Below are 21,047 nucleotides of genomic sequence, written 5' to 3'. Positions count from 1 at the left end.
TCTGCCATGATATTCTAGGCCAGTGGTTCTCAACCCGGGGTCCCCAGATGTTTTTGGCCTACAACTCCCAGAAATCTCAGCCAGTTTATCATCTGTTAGGATTTCTGGGAGTTGTAGGCCAAAAACATCTGGGGACCCCAGGTTGAGAACCACTGTTCTAGGCTACACTGGCAACAAAGATCCACATAGTCAAAGCCATGGTATTCCCTGTAGTAACCTATGGATGTGAGAGCTGGACCTTAGGGAAGGCTGAGTGAAGGAAGATAGATGCTTTTGAACTGTGGTGTTGGAGGAAAGTTCTGAGAGTGCCTTGGACTGTGAGAAGATCCAACTAGTCCATCCTCCAGGAAATAAAGCCCGGCTGCTCATTGGAGGGAAGGATACTAGAGACAAAGTTGAAGTACTTTGGCCACATCATGAGGAGACACCAAAGCTTAGAGAAGACAATTATGCTGTGGAAAGTGGAAGGTAAAAGGAAGAGGGGCCGACCAAGGGCAAGATGGATGGATGGCATCCTTGAAGTGACTGGACTGACCTTGAAGGAGCTGGGGGTGGTGACGGCTGACAGGGAGCTCTGGCGTGGGCTGGTCCATGAGGTCACGAAGAGTCGGAGATGACTGAACGAATGAACAACAACATTCTGGGCTATAGGGCTGTGCAGAAGGACCCAGAGGAAGGCTAGTAGTTTAAAGCACAGGGCTTTAACATTTCATAGAAACATACAATTGGAAGAGACCACAAGGGCCACCCCTGCTTTATAATTGCTCTATATTTTATGTTTGTAGTTTGTACACCACCTGCAAACACTGTTGTCATTGAGTGATTTGAAAATGTAATAAATATATAAAATGGCAAATAATGATGAAAGAAGCCACATATAGAACGAGAACATATTTTATTATATTCTTTATATTCAGATTAATTTCTTTGCTCCTTGTGTCAAAAATCTTTGATTTAACTGTCAAAAAACAACTGTATGGCTGAGGCTACATTCTGATTTCACAAGTGGAGATACCAGCAGGGATAGGTATAAAAGGTCCTCTGAAATAGCAAAAATGTGTACTTTTAAAATGCTGAATAACCTTCTTTTTGGGATCAATGTAAGTGCAATTTTACTTCTTATGCACTTCCTGCCCAATTTTTTTTCAGCTAACCAAAAAGAAATAAAATCACTCTATTTAGGACCTAAGTAGATCAGGTGAGTGAGGACTTTGAATTTCATGGATCCATAATCTAATTCTAACACTATATGATCCAAATGTATGGCCAACAAGAATTTAGGACAAGAGGATCATTGTTTCATAGGTAAAAGGATAATGGTGTGTGATGCATGTGGGAAGGAGGGAGAATGAGAATTTCTGGGTTGCTGTGAGTTTTCTGGGCTGTATATCCATGTTCCAGAAGCATTCTCTCCTGATGTTTTGCCCACATCTACAGCTGGCATCCTCACTGGTTGTGAAGTATATTGGAAACTAAGTAAGGGAGGCTTATATAGCTGTGGAAGGACCAGGGTGGGAGAAAGAATTCTTGTCTGTTGGAGGCAAGTGTGAATGATGCAATTAATAACCTTGATTGTCATTGCAAAGCCTTGCAGCTTCAAGACCTGGCTGATTCCTGCCTGGGGGAATCTTTTGTTGGGAGGTGTTTGCTTATTTTCCAGTATACCTCACAACCTCTGAGGATGCCTGCCATAGATGTGGGTGAAAGGCCAGCAGAGAATGCTTCTGGAATATGGCCATACAGCCTGGAAAACTCACAGCAACCCAGTGATTCTGGCCATGAAAGCCTTCAACAGCACAAGAGAATTTCTGCAGATATTCTAATGGAGAGATGTTCTTTTCTCCAAAATATGCAAGTGCAAAATGGAGTTATTCATCTCAACCAAGCTGGATACCCCTAGGGAACCAAAGTTGATAGCCTATTGATGTTTGAATGGATTCAGTACATTCAGGGAAGGTGAAGGCCAGCATCATCCAGCACATATATTAAGAGTTTGATTTGGGATCTGAAGAGTGTGGTCTTGATTTTGACTTCTGTAGGACAAATATAAGAATGGGAAGAACAATGCCTTATCTAATAGATTTGTGATGGTAGTAGTGATAGTAATAACAACTGTGTACAGATCATAAGTCACATTGCAAGTTTATAAGTGCTGTATTTGTAATATATATTGTCAACAACAGAGACATTAGTCATCTACGTAAAGCCTCAAATGGCCATCTCTATAGTGCCTCCCACCAGCCCTTGGATCCATTCCTATGTAGTTATATGAAGCAGCTGGACAGTGTTGAATGGTCTGGTGGCAGTGCCAGATAGTTTCTCCATTCCACTGCAATCATATCTGCAGCTACACTTTGGAAAAGTGAGGTTACTTGTAATTTACTCTGTATGTACAGAATTGAGGAGTAGCTTAAAAAAGGATCAGCTCAGATCCATGTGTAACATATGTGAATGTGTGGCAAGCCTTTCCTTCATTTAGATCAGGGCTTGGCTTCATGTTTATAAACATATCCCTTTCAGGTTAGCCCATTCTGACATAGGCATTTTTAAGGCAGAGCAAGGGGATTAAGATCTTAAAAGGGTGACCCAGAAGTTGGAATCTCTTTTGGTTTTAATCATCTTTGTCCTTGGCTCCATGCTTCAAGATACGGGTGAACTCCACATAGTTGAAGTTGCCTTTCTTGTCAATGGGGGCCTCTCGGTACATCTCATCAACCTCTTCATCTGTGAACCGGTCACCCATAGTAGTGAGAAGTTCACGCAGATGGTCTTCATGAATGAAACCTGTATGAGAGATGATATTCAGAAAGAAGGAAAAAGAAGAAGGAAAGACAGCTCAAAAACATGCATTAGATAGATCTGGTGAGCATTTATTTTCAAGAATGGTATATTATAAGATAAACTGAGGTGGTTCCTTCTTAGGTGCCATGAATCATTTCATACTAGAGTAGTGATTCTCAACCTTCCTAATGCTGCGACCCATTAATACAGTTCTTCATATTGTGGTGACCCCCAACCATAAAATTATTTTTGTTGCTACTTCATAACTGTAATTTTGCTATTGTTATGAATTGTCATGTAAATATCTGATATGCAGGATGTATTTTTATTCACTAGATCACATTTGGCACAATTACCCTAATTTGAATACTGGTGGGGTGGGGGGTTGATTTTATCATTTGGAAGTTGTAGTTGCTGGGATTTATAGTTCACCTACTATCAAAGCGCATTCTGAACTCCACCAACAATGGAATTGAACCAAACTTGGCATACAGAACTTCCACGACCAACAGAAGGGTTTGGTGGACATTGACATTGAGTTTTGGAGTTGTAGTTCACCTATATCCAGAGAGTACTGTGGATTCAAAGACCAAACTTGGCATGAATATCGATACGCTGAAATGTGAACACTAGGAGAGTTTGGGGGAAATAGACCTTGACATTTGGGAGTTGTAGTTGCTGGGATTTATAGTTCACCTACAATCAAAGAGCATTCTGAAACCCACCATTGATAGAGCATGGCAATGTATTTCTTTTGACTCCTTAAATCCCCTAACTGATATGGATTGTTGCAATGTTGATTGGGGAAATTAAAAAAGAGTTAATTTTTCCAAACTCTGTTTCTTGCTGGCTTTTTCTCCTTGTCCAATTTGGCAGACAAATTTTCCACACAGGATCACAGCTTTGTGAAAAGGGGTTTCCTGGATTTTGGGGAAATTATTAGTTTATCAGAATTACTTGGAAGGCTATTGGGAAACTGTTAACTTTTATTCCTTCAGCAATATCTTATTCTGGAAGATGATAGGAAAGCAACTGAAAATGCTTTTGGCAAAGTGTTCTGGGTAATATCTGAACTATATGAATGAAAAGCATAGAAAGATAAAGCTTCCTCCCTTGGCACCAATAAATAGATGAGGAACAAAGCTAGAAAACTAATGTTCAAGGTCTCAGTGATGTGTGGATTCTTTGTTATCAGTAATGAGCAAAATACAGGATACTGTATTAAACAGGATACACAACACAAATGTCTAGAGAAGTTTATACACTTAGGACATTTTAATTAGGACTTTTAGTTAGGAGTTGCCAAAAAATCTCCTTGCTTTTAGACAAGAAGTGATATGCTTGCTCTAATTTTGGAATTTAGCATTGAGAATAGAAGTGAAAAATCACTGGACTTATAGTTATCATTGGGCTCCAACTCTGAGCAGTCCCAGACAGCATGGCCAATAGTCCAAAATAATTGGAATGGGCATCTACCAGCTTCTGGGGAGATAGAAGAGACAGCTCAGGGCTACAGCATAGTCACTCAAAGCTTTCACTCTTGTCTCAGATCTTCATCTATGCTTTGTGATCAAACACATTAATGTATTTAGAACTGTAACTTACTTTTTTGAATTACGATTTCACAACCAGAATAGACAACTGCCAAGCTAGCCAAGTGGATTTTGGGAGACATACTCTAGAAAAATAGACTTTCTCCCCAGAACTAAACTGATTTCCAACCTGAATCATTCTCTCTTTGTGGCACTAAAGCACCTTTTAACCAATGCGTGCACTACACAAAATATGGTTAGTTTGCTTTTTAAAAATATAACCCACTAGCAAAACCAATGAGCTCATATCATTCACTTCCAAACTCCCAGTTTTCTTCTACCAATTTTTAACGGAATCCACTATAATGAGTAATGCCTGGATTTTATAGTAGCGGGGAGGGGGGCTCAACCATCCAACCTGCACCCTCCTTTTTTCTTCCTCAATAAGCCTTAGGAATGTCCTAAATGCAACCTGAGAACTTCTCAGCATCTGGCAGATTCTAATTTGAATGTCTGCATAGTGTCTTCTCATGTTCCATCTTAAAAGTGCAATGAATTCAATCTTGAAGAGGAGTCACTCCTCTGCTTTTCCTGTGTTTACCACCTTGTCTGATTAAGAGTTCTGGAAACCCTGAAAAGTAGCTTCGGAGGATGTAATTTCTATGAGAAGCAGTGGGAGTAGCTAGAGCAGAGAGACAACCTTCATCTTGTACTGTTCTTTTGTTCATATCAGGGGTAGGCAACTGTGTTTCATCAGATTTTTATATTTTTTTTAAGAATTTCCATCATTCTTCACTATTTGCTATTCTGGACAAGGTTGGGTTTGTTTGGGTTTGTGTGTGTGTGTGTCAGGAGCATGTTGAGATACTGCAAGTTGCTTCTGGTGTAAGAGAATTGGCTGTCTGCAAGGACGTTGCTCAGGGAATGCGCAGATGTTTTACCATCCTATGGGAGGCTTCTTCTCATGTCCCCACATGGAAAGCTGGAGCTGACAGATGGGAGCTCACCACATTCCCTGAATTCAAACCGCTGACCTTTTGGTCTGCAGTCCTGCTGGCACAAGAGTTTAACCCATTGCACCACCAGGGACTCCTGTACAAGGCTGGTAGGAACTGGAGACCAAGAAAATCTGAAGGACTATGTGATTATCACCCATGTTTATGTCATCCCAGCAATAATGCATAGTTCCTTGTAAAGAATTGTACAACCAAAAGGGGGAAGGTAATCCAATTCCTGGCTGTGGAATGGCTTCTACATAGCTTTAGGTACAACTTGATCCACAGTCACAAATTCGTAGACATTACCCCCCTGGACCTATGGATAAGTATCATGAAAGAGGCTAATGTTGCCTGAGCATTAAATAGATTCTCAGGGTGCATCTACACCTGCAGAATTGATGCAACTAGACACTACATTAATTGCCATGTTTTAGTTTGGTGAGATACCAGTTCTCTTTGGCAGAGATGGCTAAAGACCTTGTAAAACTACAACACCAATGATTCCATACCATGGAGCTATAGCAACTGAGTATCAAATGACATGAATTCTGTAGTGTTTGTGCACCCATAATTTACACATTGGAGATTGGAGTTAAGCAGGCAGTGTTGAATGAAAAAGTTTTTTGCCCAAGTGCTACTTGGACTCATTTTCAAAGACAATAATAAGGACTATGCTGGGTCAAAGAAAAGCCCTATTTTAGTTTAACATTCTATGCAACCCATAGTTGCTTATGCGACATCATCAAAACACAAGAACAATTGCACCTTCCATTTTAGATTCTGGAGTATAGTGAACAAGGAAGAGGCCTGCCAACACCTGGAGATCTTGTGAGGAAAAGAAAAACACCCTTGGTTCACAAATGCCATGATGTATTTTTGCAGCTGAACTGAACTTAATGAGGAGCGAGGATGCATCCTTGAGGATGGTAGATAAGAGATGGGATAAGAATGACTTACTCCTTTGGGCTGGAATTAATGAGGAAAGTTTGAAGATAACACAATAGTCGAAACATTTTCTCAGGAAAATAAACTTTGAAAATAAGAGCTTATCTCACAACTGTCCAGCTATGAAATAATACAGAAACACAGCTTTTAAAAACAATTTGTGTAAAAATATCATTTTCATTTTTTCCTTTACTGTTGTATGGCTTTTCTTAAACAACAAGGTTACAATGTAAAACTTAAATGTGGCAAGGGAAAAATGTTTAGAATTAACATTATTCCAAAACACTATTTTAGTCCATTGTCGAAGGTTTTCATGGCTGGAATCACTGGGTTGTTGTAGGTTTTTCGGGCTATATGGCCATGTTATAGAAGCATTCTCTCCAGACATTTTGCCTGCATCTCTGTCAAGCGGATGCTTGCCATAGATGCAGGCGAAACGTCTGGAGAGAATGCTTCTACAACATGGCCATATAGCCCGAAAAACCTACAGCAACTCACTATTTTAGTCTTTTTAATTTTTAGATTTTTTAATAATTGGTTCTGTTTGATTCCTTGATACATAATTGAACTTTTTATTTGGACTGTAATTTCTCAAGCCAAAAACATCTTAATGTTCTCTGCTTCCAGTTAATACCACTAGCTGGTTGGCAGATTTATAGTAACTGATGACTTGATGCACCAGGTAGATGCATTCTTCACCAACACAGCTGATATGAGAACTTGAGTTGCAAAGGAACAGAGATTGGGAAATCTTACTGTTTCAACAATATCTCCTATATGGCAGTTGAGGAATTCTGAAAGGTACAGTCCAAAAAACTAACATTTTCATAGAGGGATGGCATGCATACCTGTGGCCTCCTCATCAAAACAGGCAAAAGCATTGCGGATGACATCTTCTGGATCAGTTCCATTCAGCTTTTCTCCAAACATGGTGAGGAACATGGTGAAGTTGATGGGTCCAGGTGCTTCACTCATCATGCCTTCCAAGTATTCATCAGTGGGGTTCTTCCCTGAAAAATGCAAGTAGGTGAATTAGCTTTTGGCTTCCATGCCCTTGGTTCTTGAGGGCTCAGTCTTACAATCCCTGCTGAAGATTTATTGCATTACCTTCTCAGATTGTGACTGGAGAAGATGAAACTACATACAACAGTACTGATAAAGCCAACAGGAAGATATTTACACCAGGCATGCAATCACCCCTGACTAATAAAAATGTAGCATTTTCAGCATTGGAGTATGACTCTGGAGGATCAGGATATGGATCCCCACTCAACCATGAAACCTACCAGATTACCTTGGGCAAGTCACACTTTCTCAGTTGCAAACCTCCTCTGAGCAAATCATGTCAACAAAACTCTGGGATAGGTTTGGCTTAGGCTCACAGAATGCAGTTATTGGATAACATTTTTGCTTACCAGAAAAAAAAATCCAAAGGATTAGGGGAATATATATATTAAAATTTGATAGCATGTTTAGCTCAGCTCAATGTGGCTACCTATATCCTAGAAGTGAATGTCTAAATATCCTAAAGGCATAAATTCCCTGTGATCCTGGAAACTAAGCTAAGCTGTGTTGTTGAAGGCTTTCGTGGCCAGAATCACTGGGTTGCTGTGAGTTTTCTGGGCTGTATGGCCATGTTCCAGAAGCATTCTTTCCTGATGTTTTGCCTGGATCGATGGCAGGCATCCTCAGAGGTTGTGAGATCTGTTGGAAACTAGGCAATTAGGGTTTATATATCTGTGGAATGTTTAGGGTGGGAGGAAGAACTCTTGTCTGTTTGAGGTGTGAATATTGCGATTGGCCACCTTGGTTAGCATTGAATAGCCTTTCAGCTTCAAGGTCTGGCTACTGGTTAGTACTCAGATGGGGAACCCCTAGAACTGTGATTCTCAACTGGTGGGTACTCAGCTGTTTTGGCCTTCAACTCCCAGAAATCCTAACAGCTGGTAAACTGACTAGGATTTCTGGGAGTTGTAGGCCAAAACACCTGGGGACCCACAAGTTGAGAACCACTGCCCTAAAGAATACCAGGTGCCATGGGCTATATTTCAGTGGAACTGGCAAAAACAGCTATTTGTTGCTTAAGAAAATGTTGTGAAATTCATAGGGTTGCCATAAGTTGAAAGGTGACTTCAAAGCATACCCACACATATCCTAGCAGTGTGAGATTTGTTCCTTTCTATCTACAAGGGGATCGGTAATAGAAACCAGAATATAAACATCACACTGTAGCCCAGCTAAGCGAAGGCAATAAAATGCCCCTGTGAGCTTGTCCTCTCAAACAAAGGTGAATGCTCCTCTTGCTAAAAGCCTTCCCCATAAATTGCCCATAAAAGTAGATCCTGGGGATATGGCAGAGGAAATTAACATGATTAGTCAGAAATCTGCAAAGTAGCAAATCAGGAATGGCAGGCTGAAGGGGAACCAAAGCAACCCTGGGGGAGAAAAACGGCCAAGTCAGTATGACTTGCAAATAAACCAGGAGGAAATCCCAGTCTGCTCTACATGACTGAGTGCATGTCTGCAGGATCCCCATTTCTGACTGAATTACTTCTCAGTAATTCAACTTTAAACCAGGAGGAAAAAGAATCCATATGCTTATTTCCAAGTGTACAGCCACAAGCTGCCCTCTAGTGGTCCTCTATAAAAATGCAGTTCTTCTATTCCATGCTTCGTATTAACTTAATACTTTTCAATAGGGCTGGGCGGTTTCGTTTCGTTAATTCGTAATTCGTTAAAAATTCGTTATTTTTTTTATAACAAAGCGATAACGAACCATTCTGGAGCAACTTAAAAACGAAACGAATTTTTAAATTCGTTTCGTAAATGCTTCGGATTTGTTATGTATTCGTTTCGTTATCGGTTTGAGGTCGTTTCGTTATTATTTCCGCATGTCTGGGCAAGTTTTATAGTTGTTTTTTGTTTAATTAGTGAAAAAAAATTATAATATCACACCAACAGTCAACAACAGAGGGAGAGGGAAGCTTCAGAAGTTTCCCCTGTCCCATTTGGAGGTTTTTTAGCATATTGCGCGGTCGCGTCCGCCATTAATGAATTGATTCGTTATTGTTTCGTATTTGTTTCGTTAATGTTTCGTATTTTTTTTTACATTTACGAAATTTTGTAAATATCGAACTTTTTAAAAGAAAATTTTTGGAATTCTTTTAAATATCGAAACGCAAAACCCCCCAAAAAACGAATCGATTTTAGAAACAAATTTTTCCGTTGTTACCCAGGCCTACTTTTCAACTATACTGTCCTATGCCTTTTCATTCGTTCAGTTGTTTACTTCACCCAACTGTTGTTTCAGTTGACTTATTTCTCCACAACATTTATTTATAATCTGTATAAATTTTCTAGCCCTGAAAATCCCAGAACATTTCCATCTGTTGTGAGTTGGCCACAGAATTGATGGGAAGAAGGGATATGTAATAGTGCTTAGCAAAATCAGGACCCAGAAAGTCATCATCTGAAGACTAGCTGTTTTAACTTTCTTATTCCCTTTGAGTTTAACTAAAATCCTCCCAGAGAGCTAGTGTGGTATAGTAGTTTGAGGTTGGACTACAACTCTAGAGACTAGGGTTCAAAACTCTTCTTGGACATGAAACCCATTGAAAGAGCATGGAACACAAAGTTGCTTTATTACCAAGAGATGCCAACATGTCATGCAGATCTTCCTTGTCAATGAACCCATCACGATTTTGGTCTATCATGTTGAAGGCCTCCTTGAATTCCTGGATCTGTGACTGGTCAAACATGGCAAAGACATTGGAGGTGGCACGCTGAGGACGCTTCTTGGTGGTCTTCGCCTTGGCTCGCTTGCTGGACATCTTGGCGGATTTGGTTTGACCTGGAGAGAGGAATAATAACTTGATTGCTATGTTCAAAGTTCAAGGAGACCAACTGTTGGCAACTAGGAGTCCCGCTCCCAACAGTTTCCTCATCCCATGCTTTTACAAAGCTTTGGAGCACTGCTTTCCAGTGTGTGCAACCTACAATGCAGTCCTATCTTTGAAACTTGAGAAAATCACTGTTGTGGTCTATTACCTTCTCCCAGAATCCTCCAGCTGCAACAACATGCCATGTATTCCACCAGCCATGCTAGCTGGAGGATTCTGGGAGTTTGACTGATGTATTGTTGAAGGCTTTCATGGCCGGAATCACTGGGTTGTTGTAGGTTTTTCAGGCTATATGGCCATGTTCTAGAAGCATTCTCTCCTGACATTTTGCCTGCATCTGTGGCAAGCATCCTCAGAGGTTGTGAGACCCCACAACCTGAGGATGCTTGCCATAGATGTAGGCAAAAGGTCAGGAGAGAATGCTTCTATAACATGGCCATATAGCCCAAAAAACCTACAACAACCCAGACTGATTAATTTGCCATATTTATACCCTGTCCTTCTCACCCTGAAGGGGACTCTGAGCAGCTCACATATAAGGCACAATTCGATGCCACACAATTATACATCATAGAAAATAAAGACATTAAAACCAATTACTAAAAGCATATCTAACATTAAAACTACTTATGCAAATCACATAATCTAATACCATAGTCAAAGGCAATTCCAATTGTCATTGCACTATTCCATATTCATTTATTGCACTGGGAGATTGCTATCTGAAAGCTTGGTCCCACAACCACATTTTTAGCTTTTTTCTGAAGGACAGGAGGGAACTGATCTAATTCCACTAGGGAGGGAGTTCCAGATCCAAGGGGCCACCACTGAAAAGGCCCTGTCTCTCGTTCCCACCAGTCATGCCTACGAAGGGGGTGGGATCAAGAGCAGGGCCTCCCTGGACGATCTTAACCTCTGAGATGGTTTTGGTTCACCAAAATAACTTTTGGAAGCTCTCTCTGGAGGTGGTTAACAAATTTGCTATGGTATTAACTCAGCAATCTCTAGTGTGCCTGATAATGCAATTACAAACCTTAACTGTGTCAAACTTGACAACAAATCTGTAAGGTTAGGTCACTTTGATTCCTGTTCATCAGTTGGCCCTCTAGATACAAAACCCTGAGACAGACAGAGCACAGGAAAGTCACATTTTTTGGACTAAAGTTTGGTGAAACTGGAATAGAAAGTCTAAAAAAAGTAACTTTCCCAATCTTTGGAGGTGGTCAACCTCCCATATGAGATTTTTAAGAACTTGTTCTGTCTTGCCTCCTATCACAACCTAATCATTTTGCAAATAAGTCTGATACCGGATGGAGATAAATTCATCAGCAGAGTCAACAGGTGGGGAAGCAAGAGGCTACAAGGCCAGGTGAAACTTTTGTTCAACTGCAGTTTTCAGGCAACTTAAAAAACACAGACTAGTGGAAGGGAAAAGAAGCTGGCAACCCTTCTCACTATTCCCACCCCTTGAGCCTTCTCTGTGAATGAACAACCCTCAGTTAACCAACTTTCTTTGAACAAAGAAAAGCTTACAAATGAGCCCAAGCTCTGGGCCTACTCAGGAAAACTCAGGAAATTAGTTATCTGTTCCTTGCAGATTCCAAGCATTCCTCCCCCTTCCCCCTTGACAGTCTTTGTCTAGCTGGGCAAAGTGCTGCACGTGGATCTGTGTTCTTTCCTTGAACGACTACGACTACGTTCCTAATAACAATTTGCTAATAGGGATTAATTAGAGGCTTGCAGCTCATCAAGGAAAGAGGATGATAGGCAGTCCTGTTCACAAACCCCAGCACACAAGAAGGAGTGACTTACTGTGTTTCTTGTCCCTATTCCTGTTGACAGCAAGCACACAGGTCATCTGCTCATAATCCCCTATACGTTCCATCATTTTACAGAATCCCTATAGGATTCATCACACTAGAGATAAAATCCACTTAAAATCCAGTTTCTGCCTCCGCCAGAATTCTGGGATTTGTAGTTTAGTGAGGCTGTTAAAGGCTCCTCCCTAAACTACAAACCCCAGAATTCTGCAGAAGGCAGAAACCAAATTTTAGGTGGATTATTTTTCTCTAGTGTGATGAAGCTAGTGTGGGCAAACAATAGCAGAGTGTGAGGAAGGACCCAAGCTAGGAGAGAGAGCAAGCAGGATTTTTTTTTTGCCTGAGCCTACTAGATAGAGCAAGATTTTGCTCCCTCTTTCACACTCTTTTATTCCCCTACTGAATTAACGGAATGCAAACTACATTCAAATAGTACAAAAAGGAATGTGAGAGGAGCTGCGAGGAACTGGGACATTTGTAAAGCGGCTGAAAAAGCGGGACAATAGAGGATGAATTGGAACTGTCCTTGCCAAATTGGAAGAGTTGTGGGGTATGATCTTCCTTTCAATGATGAGTAACATCACCACATGGAAAAGACAGAGTCTTATACTTTTAATAATAGTATAGAGATAATTTTGCCAACAAATTATATTTGTTATATTTACACTCAAAAGTACTGTTTTCAAAACACTTCAGACACAGCTTCATGATGGTAAAATAATAGATATAAGCATACCATCCTGTTTATGTTTTTTTTGCTTTTTCCCATCATTTTCTCGTTTTGTTTCTCTATGTTACTTTGTATCTCTCAAATTTTTAATTAGGTGAGATAAAAAATAAAATAATAATAATAATAATAATAATTTGAAACACAACAAGATGAGTCCACAGCAGAAAAGATTACTCTGTTGGCTGTTGTATTGGATCACACGTCGGACACTTCCCAAGTGTCTACGTCTGTGTGATGTTTCGGTGAATAATGTGTGCAGATCCCAGTAAGGTGGCCTTGTGCAGCTGACAGATGGTAATTTTGTCAGTGCTGATTGTGTTTAAGTGCAGGCCAAGGTCTTTAGGCACTGCTCCCAGTGTGCCAATCACCACTGGGACCTCCTTTACTGGCTTGTGCCAGAGTCTTTGCAGCTCGATCTTTAAATACTCATATAGTGTCAACTTTTCCAGTTGTTGATGTTGTTGTTATAATTATAAGATCTCACCTTTTTTAGACTGTAAAGCTTCCAGAACTCAGAGTTGCTTTTAAATAATTCTTATTATTTTTAGCATTAACAAAACAAAAGGAGGAGAGATGAGGAGAGATGGATAACAATTATTTCTGTTAGTGGTGCTATGACTGCTACTTTTGAAATGTGAAATACCTCATTGCAAGAAGCTATGCAACTTAGCACATCCAACTTCTAAGAGTACATATACAGAGTTACAGCATTTTAATACCATTTTAAATGTATTAGTCTTATCCTTGGATTCCTGGGAATTGTGGTTTCCAAATAACTTTGCTAGAGTCATACAGAAGTCTACTTCACTGAAGTAGAAATCCCAGGATACTGGTAGATCCACAACAATTAAAATGGGAATTACTTGCTATCACTCTAAAAGTGGCATATGCATCCTTCTTTAAAAATTGCAGTAGCTTAATGTGCAATTTCATTGCCATTAAATATTTTAGGATATTTTCCATCCATTCTTTTGGCCAAGGATCCCCCATGTTAAGTCTCAACACAACTCTCAGTTTTCTTCCTGTGCAAAAGACTTTCCGTTTGGAGACTTTGTTGGGCAGCCATAGGAACTAAAACTTGTCCAGTTCCTTGTTCTCTTACACATACACACCTCCCTTCTGTAGCCGATAAGAACATGCCCAGCAGTTACACAGCTGTGGGAGGAGGGAACTGCTGCTTAGCAAGGGAGAAGGGAGTATAAACCTGTAGCCGGACAATAATTGCAGAGCTCAAAGGCTGGCTTGTTAGAACAGGCTAGAAAAGAAGCCCTTCTCTGCCAGACCCAGGAAAATGGGGAGGAGGGATGGGGGACGGGGATGATTAGTTCAAGGTTGGAATACACCTCCCACTACAAAGAGGATAAAAGCTTCTTTGTCCTGCTGCCTCTAGTGGGACTTTGCCCAATATTATAGTTGTCACCAGCTGCCTCCCTTTCCATTAGCCTTATCGCAAAAGAGGTTACAACTGGCCGAAGCCAAGAGCCAATACATGATGCTCAAGTTCCAACCCCTTGTACAATGGGCTTCAGAGCTCTGCATCCTTACAATCACTCTTGGAAAACAAGCTCAGCTTTCAGAAACACACTGAAACAGGAGTTTCATCAGGAATATCAGCTTTCATGCAAGGTGGAGGGATCTCTAATTGCACGGAGACTGATCTTGAAAACCTTATTGCAAAATCTAACATACCAGTTTTATCTCTCTTTTTTTAAAGTGATACGTTACATATGACTTATAGATAGCACGACTCATAAGTAACATGGTGTTATTATGTATCTTCAGGTCAACTACTACTTAAGTGATTCCATCATATGGTTTTGTTATCATGATTTATCCCAATAACAAAGCCATTATGTTTGGAACAAATCACACCATTGTCTTCAGCTAAGAGAGCGTGACTTATCCAAAAATGTTTGGTGGCTTTCCATGGCTGAATGGGTGATTTGAGTGTGTTGGATTAGGGCAGTGATTCTCAACCTGTGGGTCCCCAGGTGCTTTGGCCTACAACTCCCAGAAATCCCAGCCAGTTTATTAGCTGTTAGGATTTCTGGGAGTTGAAGGCCAAAACATCTGGGGACCAACAGGTTGAGAACCACTGGATTAGGAGGTCTCCCACTGTCCTAACCATAGAATCATAGAATCATAGAATCAAAGAGTTGGAAGAGACCTCATGGGCCATCCAGTCCAACCCCCTGCCAAGAAGCAGGAATATTGCATTCAAATCACCCCTGACAAATGGCCATCCAGCCTCTGCTTAAAAGCTTCCAAAGAAGGAGCCTCCACCACACTCCGGGGCAGAGAGTTCCACTGCTGAACGGCTCTCACAGTCAGGAAGTTCTTCCTAATGTTCAGATGGAATCTCCTCTCTTGTAGTTTGAAGCCATTGTTCCGCATCCTAGTCTCCAAGGAAGCAGAAAACAAGCTTGCTCCCTCCTCCCTGTGGCTTCCTCTCACATATTTATACATGGCTATCATATCTCCTCTCAGCCTTCTCTTCTGCAGGCTAAACATGCCCAGTTCCCTAAGCCGCTCCTCATAGGGCTTGTTCTCCAGACCCTTGATCATTTTAGTCGCCCTCCTCTGGACACATTCCAGCTTGTCAATATCTCTCTTGAATTGTGGTGCCCAGAATTGGACACAGTATTCCAGATGTGGTCTAACCAAAGCAGAATAGAGGGGTAGCATTACTTCCTTAGATCTAGACACTATGCTCCTATTGATGCAGGCCAAAATCCCATTGGCTTTTTTTGCTGCCACATCACATTGTTGGCTCATGTTTAACTTGTTGTCCACGAGGACTCCAAGATCTTTTTCACACGTACTGCTCTCGAGCCAGGCGTCCCCCATTCTGTATCTTTGCATTTCATTTTTTCTGCCAAAGTGGAGTATCTTGCATTTGTCACTGTTGAACTTCATTTTGTTAGTTTTGGCCCATCTCTCTAATCTGTCAAGATCGTTTTGAATTCTGCTCCTGTCCTCTGGACTATTGGCTATCCCTCCCAATTTGGTGTCATCTGCAAACTTGATGATCATGCCTTCTAGCCCTTCATCTAAGTCATTAATAAAGATGTTGAACAGGACCGGGCCCAGGACGGAACCCTGCGGCACTCCACTTGTCACTTCTTTCCAAGATGAAGAGGAAGCATTAGTGAGCACTCTCTGTGTTCGTCCACTTAACCAATTACAGATCCACCTCACCGTAGTTTTGCCTAGCCCACATTGGACTAGTTTCCTTGCCAGAAGGTCATGGGGGACCTTGTCGAAGGCCTTACTGAAATCCAGGTACGCTACATCCACGGCATTCCCCGCATCTACCCAGCTTGTAGCTCTATCGAAGAAAGAGATCAGATTAGTCTGGCATGACTTGTTTTTGAGAAATCCATGTTGACTATTAGCGATGACTGCATTTGTTTCTAAGTGTTTGCAGACCGCTTCCTTAACAATCTTTTCCAGAATCTTGCCCGGTATCGACGTGAGGCTGACCAGACAGTAGTTGTTTGGGTCGTCCTTTTTTCCCTTCTTGAAGATTGGGACCACATTGGCCCTCCTCCAATCTGCTGGAACTTCTCCCGTTCTCCAAGAACTCTCAAAGATGGTTGCCAATGGTTCCGAAATGACTTCCGCTAGTTCCTTCAGTACTCTTGGGTGTAGTTGATCTGGCCCTGGGGACTTGAACTCATTAAGAGCGGCCAGGTATTCCTGGACGACTTCTTTCCCAATTTGGGGTTGGATGTCCTCCAATCCCTCATCCACTCCATCTTGCTGAGGTTGAAGACTCTCTTTTTGTGAGAAGACCGAGGCAAAGAAGGCATTAAGTAGTTCTGCCCTTTCCCTGTCCCCTGTCAGCATTGCCCCATCTTCTCCTCGAAGAGGTCCTATCGCCTCCTTGTTTTTCCTTTTTCTACTGACATAAGAATAGAAGCCCTTTTTATTGTTTTTAATGTCCCTGGCAAGTCTGAGCTCGTTTTTTGCTTTAGCTTTGCAGACCTTTTCCCTACAGGTGTTGGCTATTTGTTTGAATTCTTCTTTGGTGATTTCTCCCTTTTTCCACTTCTTGTGCATGTCTCTTTTGTGTCTTAGCACAGTTAGAAGTTCTTTGGACATCCATTCTGGCTTCTTTGCACTTGTCCTATTTTTTCTCTTTGTTGGCACGGTTTGCAATTGCGCCTTGAGTATTTCACTCTTGAGAAATTCCCATCCATCCGTAGCTCCCTTGTCTTTTAGTATCTGTGTCCACGGAATGCTGCTCAGCGTTTCCTTCATTTTTTGGAAATCAGCTCTCCTAAAGTCCAAAATGCGGGTTTGACTTGTCTTAGTTTCGGCCTTCCTTTGTACCTCAAATTGCAGGAGCACAAGGTCACTTGCCCCTAAGGATCCTACCACTTCGACCGCATCGATCAGGTCCTCCGCATTTGTTAGGATGAGATCAAGAGTAGCCAATCCCCTTGTTGCCTCTTCTACCATCTGGACCATGAAATTGTCTGCAAGGCAAGCGAGGAATTTGTTGGACCTTGTACTCTTGGCCGAGTTTATTTTTCCAGCAAATATCGGGATAGTTGAAATCGCCCATGACTACTACATCTCTTTTCTGTGCCTGTTTGGTCAACTGTTGGCAGAAGACTTCATCAAGATCTTCCTCCTGGCTTGGGGGTCTGTAGTAGACGCCTACAACGACATCTTTTTGAGTCCCAGTTCCCTTGATTCTTATCCAGATGATTTCAAGCTGGTTTCCCAGATTGCTGTCTTGAATTTCTTCTGCAGCATAAGAGTTTTTGACATATAAGGCTACTCCGCCTCCTCTCCCCTTTGTTCGGTTTCTGTGAAAGAGGTTATACCCCTTGATATCTACATTCCAGCGATAGGAGTCATCCCACCAGGTTTCAGTGATGGCTATGATATCATATTTGTGGTGTAGTGCTAGAAGTTGGAGTTCGTCTTGTTTATTTCCCATGCTCTGTGCATTAGTGTAAAGACATGTGAGCCCCTGGGATCTTCCCTTGAGCTGTTTAATTGGGATTATTGTGCTTTTGGTACTTGGTCCTTGTTGTGTTTGTGCAGCCCTCCGTTTAGCCTTCTGGCGATTCCCAGACATTATGGGTAAAGTAGTGTTCGCAAGGCTGTTGTCCCCCTCCCCCGGTGGACCTAGTTTAAAGTGTGTCTAATGAGGTTTGCGAGTCTGTGAGCAAAAAGGTGTTTTCCTACTTGTGTGAGATGCACCCCATCCCTTGCCAGTAGGCCATCCTCCTGGAATAGCAGGCCATGGTCGAGGAAGCCAAAGCGTTCCTCCTGACACCATTTTCTAAGCCAGTCATTGACCTGTACACATAAACCTTTACTCCAGCATTTCTCAACCTGGGGGTCTGAACCTCTGTGGGGGTTGCGAGGGAATTTCAGATGGGTCACCAAAGACCATCAGGAAACATATATTTCTTATGGTCCTAGAAACACCTTTGGCAGAGAAGGCTAAAGATCCCTCCACCTGTACTTCTCTTCCTTTTTGGAAACAGACAGTGAATCTTCTCACCAAAAGCCCTCCTCAGGTATGATTGGCCGACCTCTTAGCCAGCTTCTTAGCCAAGAGGAGGGCTGTTTCTGAGACTCCAAGCAGCAAGGAGAGAGCAGGCATGCTTGGTGCATCACAGTGTGGTGTGCATGTGGGGTGAGGGAGGGTGTGCGAGGCTGGAGGGAGGCTCCGGCCAGTGACTCCCTTCAAGGAATGGGAGCTCTGTATGAGAAATTTGGCCCAATTCTATTGTTGGTGGGATTCAGAATGCTCTTTGATTTTAGGTGAACTATAAATCCCAGCAACTACAACTCTCAAATGTCATGGTCTATTTTCCACAAACCCCACCATGTTCACATTTGGGCATATTGAGTATTTGTGCCAAGGTTGGTCCAGATCTATCATTGTTTGAGTCCACAGTGCTCTCTGGATGTTGGTGAACTAAAGCTCCAAAACTCAATGGCAATGCCCATCATACCCTTCCAGTATTTTCTGTTGGTCATGGGAGTTCTGGGTGCCAAGTTTGGTTCAATTCCCTCATTGGTGGACTTCAGAATGCTTTTGATTGTAGGTTAACTATAAATCCCAGCAACTACAACTCCCAAATGGCAAAATGAATCTCCCCCAATCCCACCAGTGTTCATATTTGGTCATATCAGCTACACCATTCTGACTCAAGTTACTAATGCATTATTTTTAAGTGTCCTAATTATTCATTTCTCTCTCTTCCCAAATGTACCCCCAACAATGTCCTAAAGAAGTAAATGTTACACGTGACATTAGTAAATGACTGTAATAGCCTTTCTGTTACCTTACAAACTACCCCAATTACCACTATTCCCTCAGAAAGTAAATTGCAACTTGTCTTAACATTATTTGTAATACATCACTTTTTATGGCTGCATTCCTTACAGTAGCACATGGGGAGGAATGTATGTCTCTCCAAAAGAGGTTGGGCCTAGCATTTGGGAAATTTTTGTGGGGTTTTTGGATAATAATTCCCAGGATGCCCATGTTAACATGGACCTCCTGACCCAGTGACCATAATGGATCAGGGATTCTTGGAGCTATAGTACAAAAATAAATATTCCCAGGATTTAGTTAACCTGTAACTTTAGTTTGCATACCCACTGCTGATACAAGATGTGTTCGGCAGTCCAACACTATCCAAAGGGCCACATAATATCTATGGTGAATGTATCAGTAGCAAGAAGATCTTTCCATAGAACAGCAATGCTTACTGCATGACCTATCTCAAAAGATACCAGGACTAGTTTTGGGATGTAGATCAACTTATGATGACCCCATGAATGTTATAAGGCTTTCTTAGACAAGGGATACTCAGATGGTTTTGCCAGTTCCTTCCCCTGAAATGTTCCTTATAGCGCCTGCTCTCATTGGTGGTGTCCCATCCAAGTACTAATCAAGGCTGGCCCTACATAGCTTCCAACATCAGGAGGATCTGGTGCCTTTAAGGTATAAGGGAAGGTAGAGTCATAGGATGTTACAAATGGAAAATACAAGACTATCCAATTGAAATCCCTGCCATGCTGGAACACATAACTAAGGCATTCCCAAGAGATAGCCATCCAGACTCCACAACACTTAAAGGTAGCAAAGTGTAATTTTTCAGGAGACATCATGTAGGTGATGGCATAGATAACGGTAAAATGTAATGTCCATACAGGGCAGCAAGACTTTTGCAAAAAGAATTGGCATCTGGGCTCTGTTTCAAAAGTCTTGTGTTGGCACTGCAAAGTCTTTATGGTGCTTGCAGGGGAGGAGGAGGAGGCAGGAACTCAATGACCAGCTTTGCTTTAGATTCAGTCTCTCTTGCCAGGTTAAATGCTGATTTTGCAGTGGTGTTGCAAGCCATGATTGTTCAGCACTCCCATTACTAAAGTGAGGTCATAGGACTGGGATGTTAGGAATTTGACCTGTTGTTTTTGTAGTTCAGATGGGAGGGGGGGGGGGGGGAGAGAACCTACCATACACTGAGTTAGTCAAAGATGTAAGTCTGCAATGAGAATACAGTTTGACTGTATCAGCAGACTAAGAGCAGCCCTTGTCACGCAATGATTAATTCAACACAGGGGATCAAAGGCTTTATAAACTTTATAAACAGACTTTATAAACAGATTCAAACCACCATCCTTTTGGTCAGCAGTCCTGCCGGCACAAGGGTTTAACCCATTGCACGACCAGGGACTCCATCCATCCTGATGATCCATAGAGGCTGGTGATAGAGGAAATCATTTTGTGACACTTGGCTATTCCTTGCTATCTGGAATGAGAAGCTGTAAATGGGGATAAAAAATGTTGGGTATGCAGTTGCTCATTATGGAGGACCTTCTTGTAGCAACACCAGAGGCACTCCAAGTGGCCAGCTACTGGTCAAAGGACATTTAGTCAACTACCAAGCTTGCAAACTTTGTTTTGTTTGTTTGTCTGTTTGTTTAAAAATGCAATGTAACTGTTTGGCCTGCTCCTGACACAATAAATAAATAAATAACTAGCTGTTAGGATTTCTGGGAGTCGAAGGCCAAAAATATCTGGGGACCCCAGGTTGAGAACCACTGCCCTAAAGGTAATAGATCCTGTCTGATTTTGGAAGCTAAGTAGGATCAGCCCTGTTAAATGCTAGGATGGGAGACCACAAATGATTGCCAAGACTATATTTCAGAAGAAGGAACTGGCAAAATAACCTCTGACTATTCATTGCCTAAGAAAACCCTTGTGAAATTCATAGGGTCACCATAAGTCAACAAACCCATTGACACACTTAGGTAGCCTCAACCTCTCCCCTACCTTATTCAGATACTAATTTTTAATTTTCTTG

At 41.7% G+C, this 21,047-nt stretch overlaps 1 protein-coding gene across 1 annotated transcript in view; it reads right to left on the bottom strand.

The window, feature by feature from the left end:
• Window positions 1–878: 878 nt before the first annotated feature.
• Window positions 879–21,047, bottom strand: part of MYL9 (myosin light chain 9) — a 28,496-nt gene continuing 8,327 nt past the window's right edge. The window contains exons 2-4 of the mRNA XM_060772318.2: window positions 9,903–10,106; window positions 7,105–7,266; window positions 879–2,784 (exon numbers count right to left, since the gene is read on the bottom strand). Coding sequence (XP_060628301.1) covers window positions 2,612–2,784; window positions 7,105–7,266; window positions 9,903–10,086 — 519 coding nt within the window. The 5' untranslated portion in view covers window positions 10,087–10,106 and the 3' untranslated portion in view covers window positions 879–2,611. The remainder of the gene's footprint in view (window positions 2,785–7,104; window positions 7,267–9,902; window positions 10,107–21,047) is intronic.

The sequence above is a fragment of the Anolis sagrei genome, chromosome 4 (assembly GCF_037176765.1).
Source record: "Anolis sagrei isolate rAnoSag1 chromosome 4, rAnoSag1.mat, whole genome shotgun sequence".
Lineage (NCBI taxonomy): Eukaryota > Metazoa > Chordata > Lepidosauria > Squamata > Dactyloidae > Anolis > Anolis sagrei.
The sequence above is the reverse complement of the archived record's forward strand: the minus strand, read 5'-3'. Positions and strand labels throughout refer to the sequence as shown.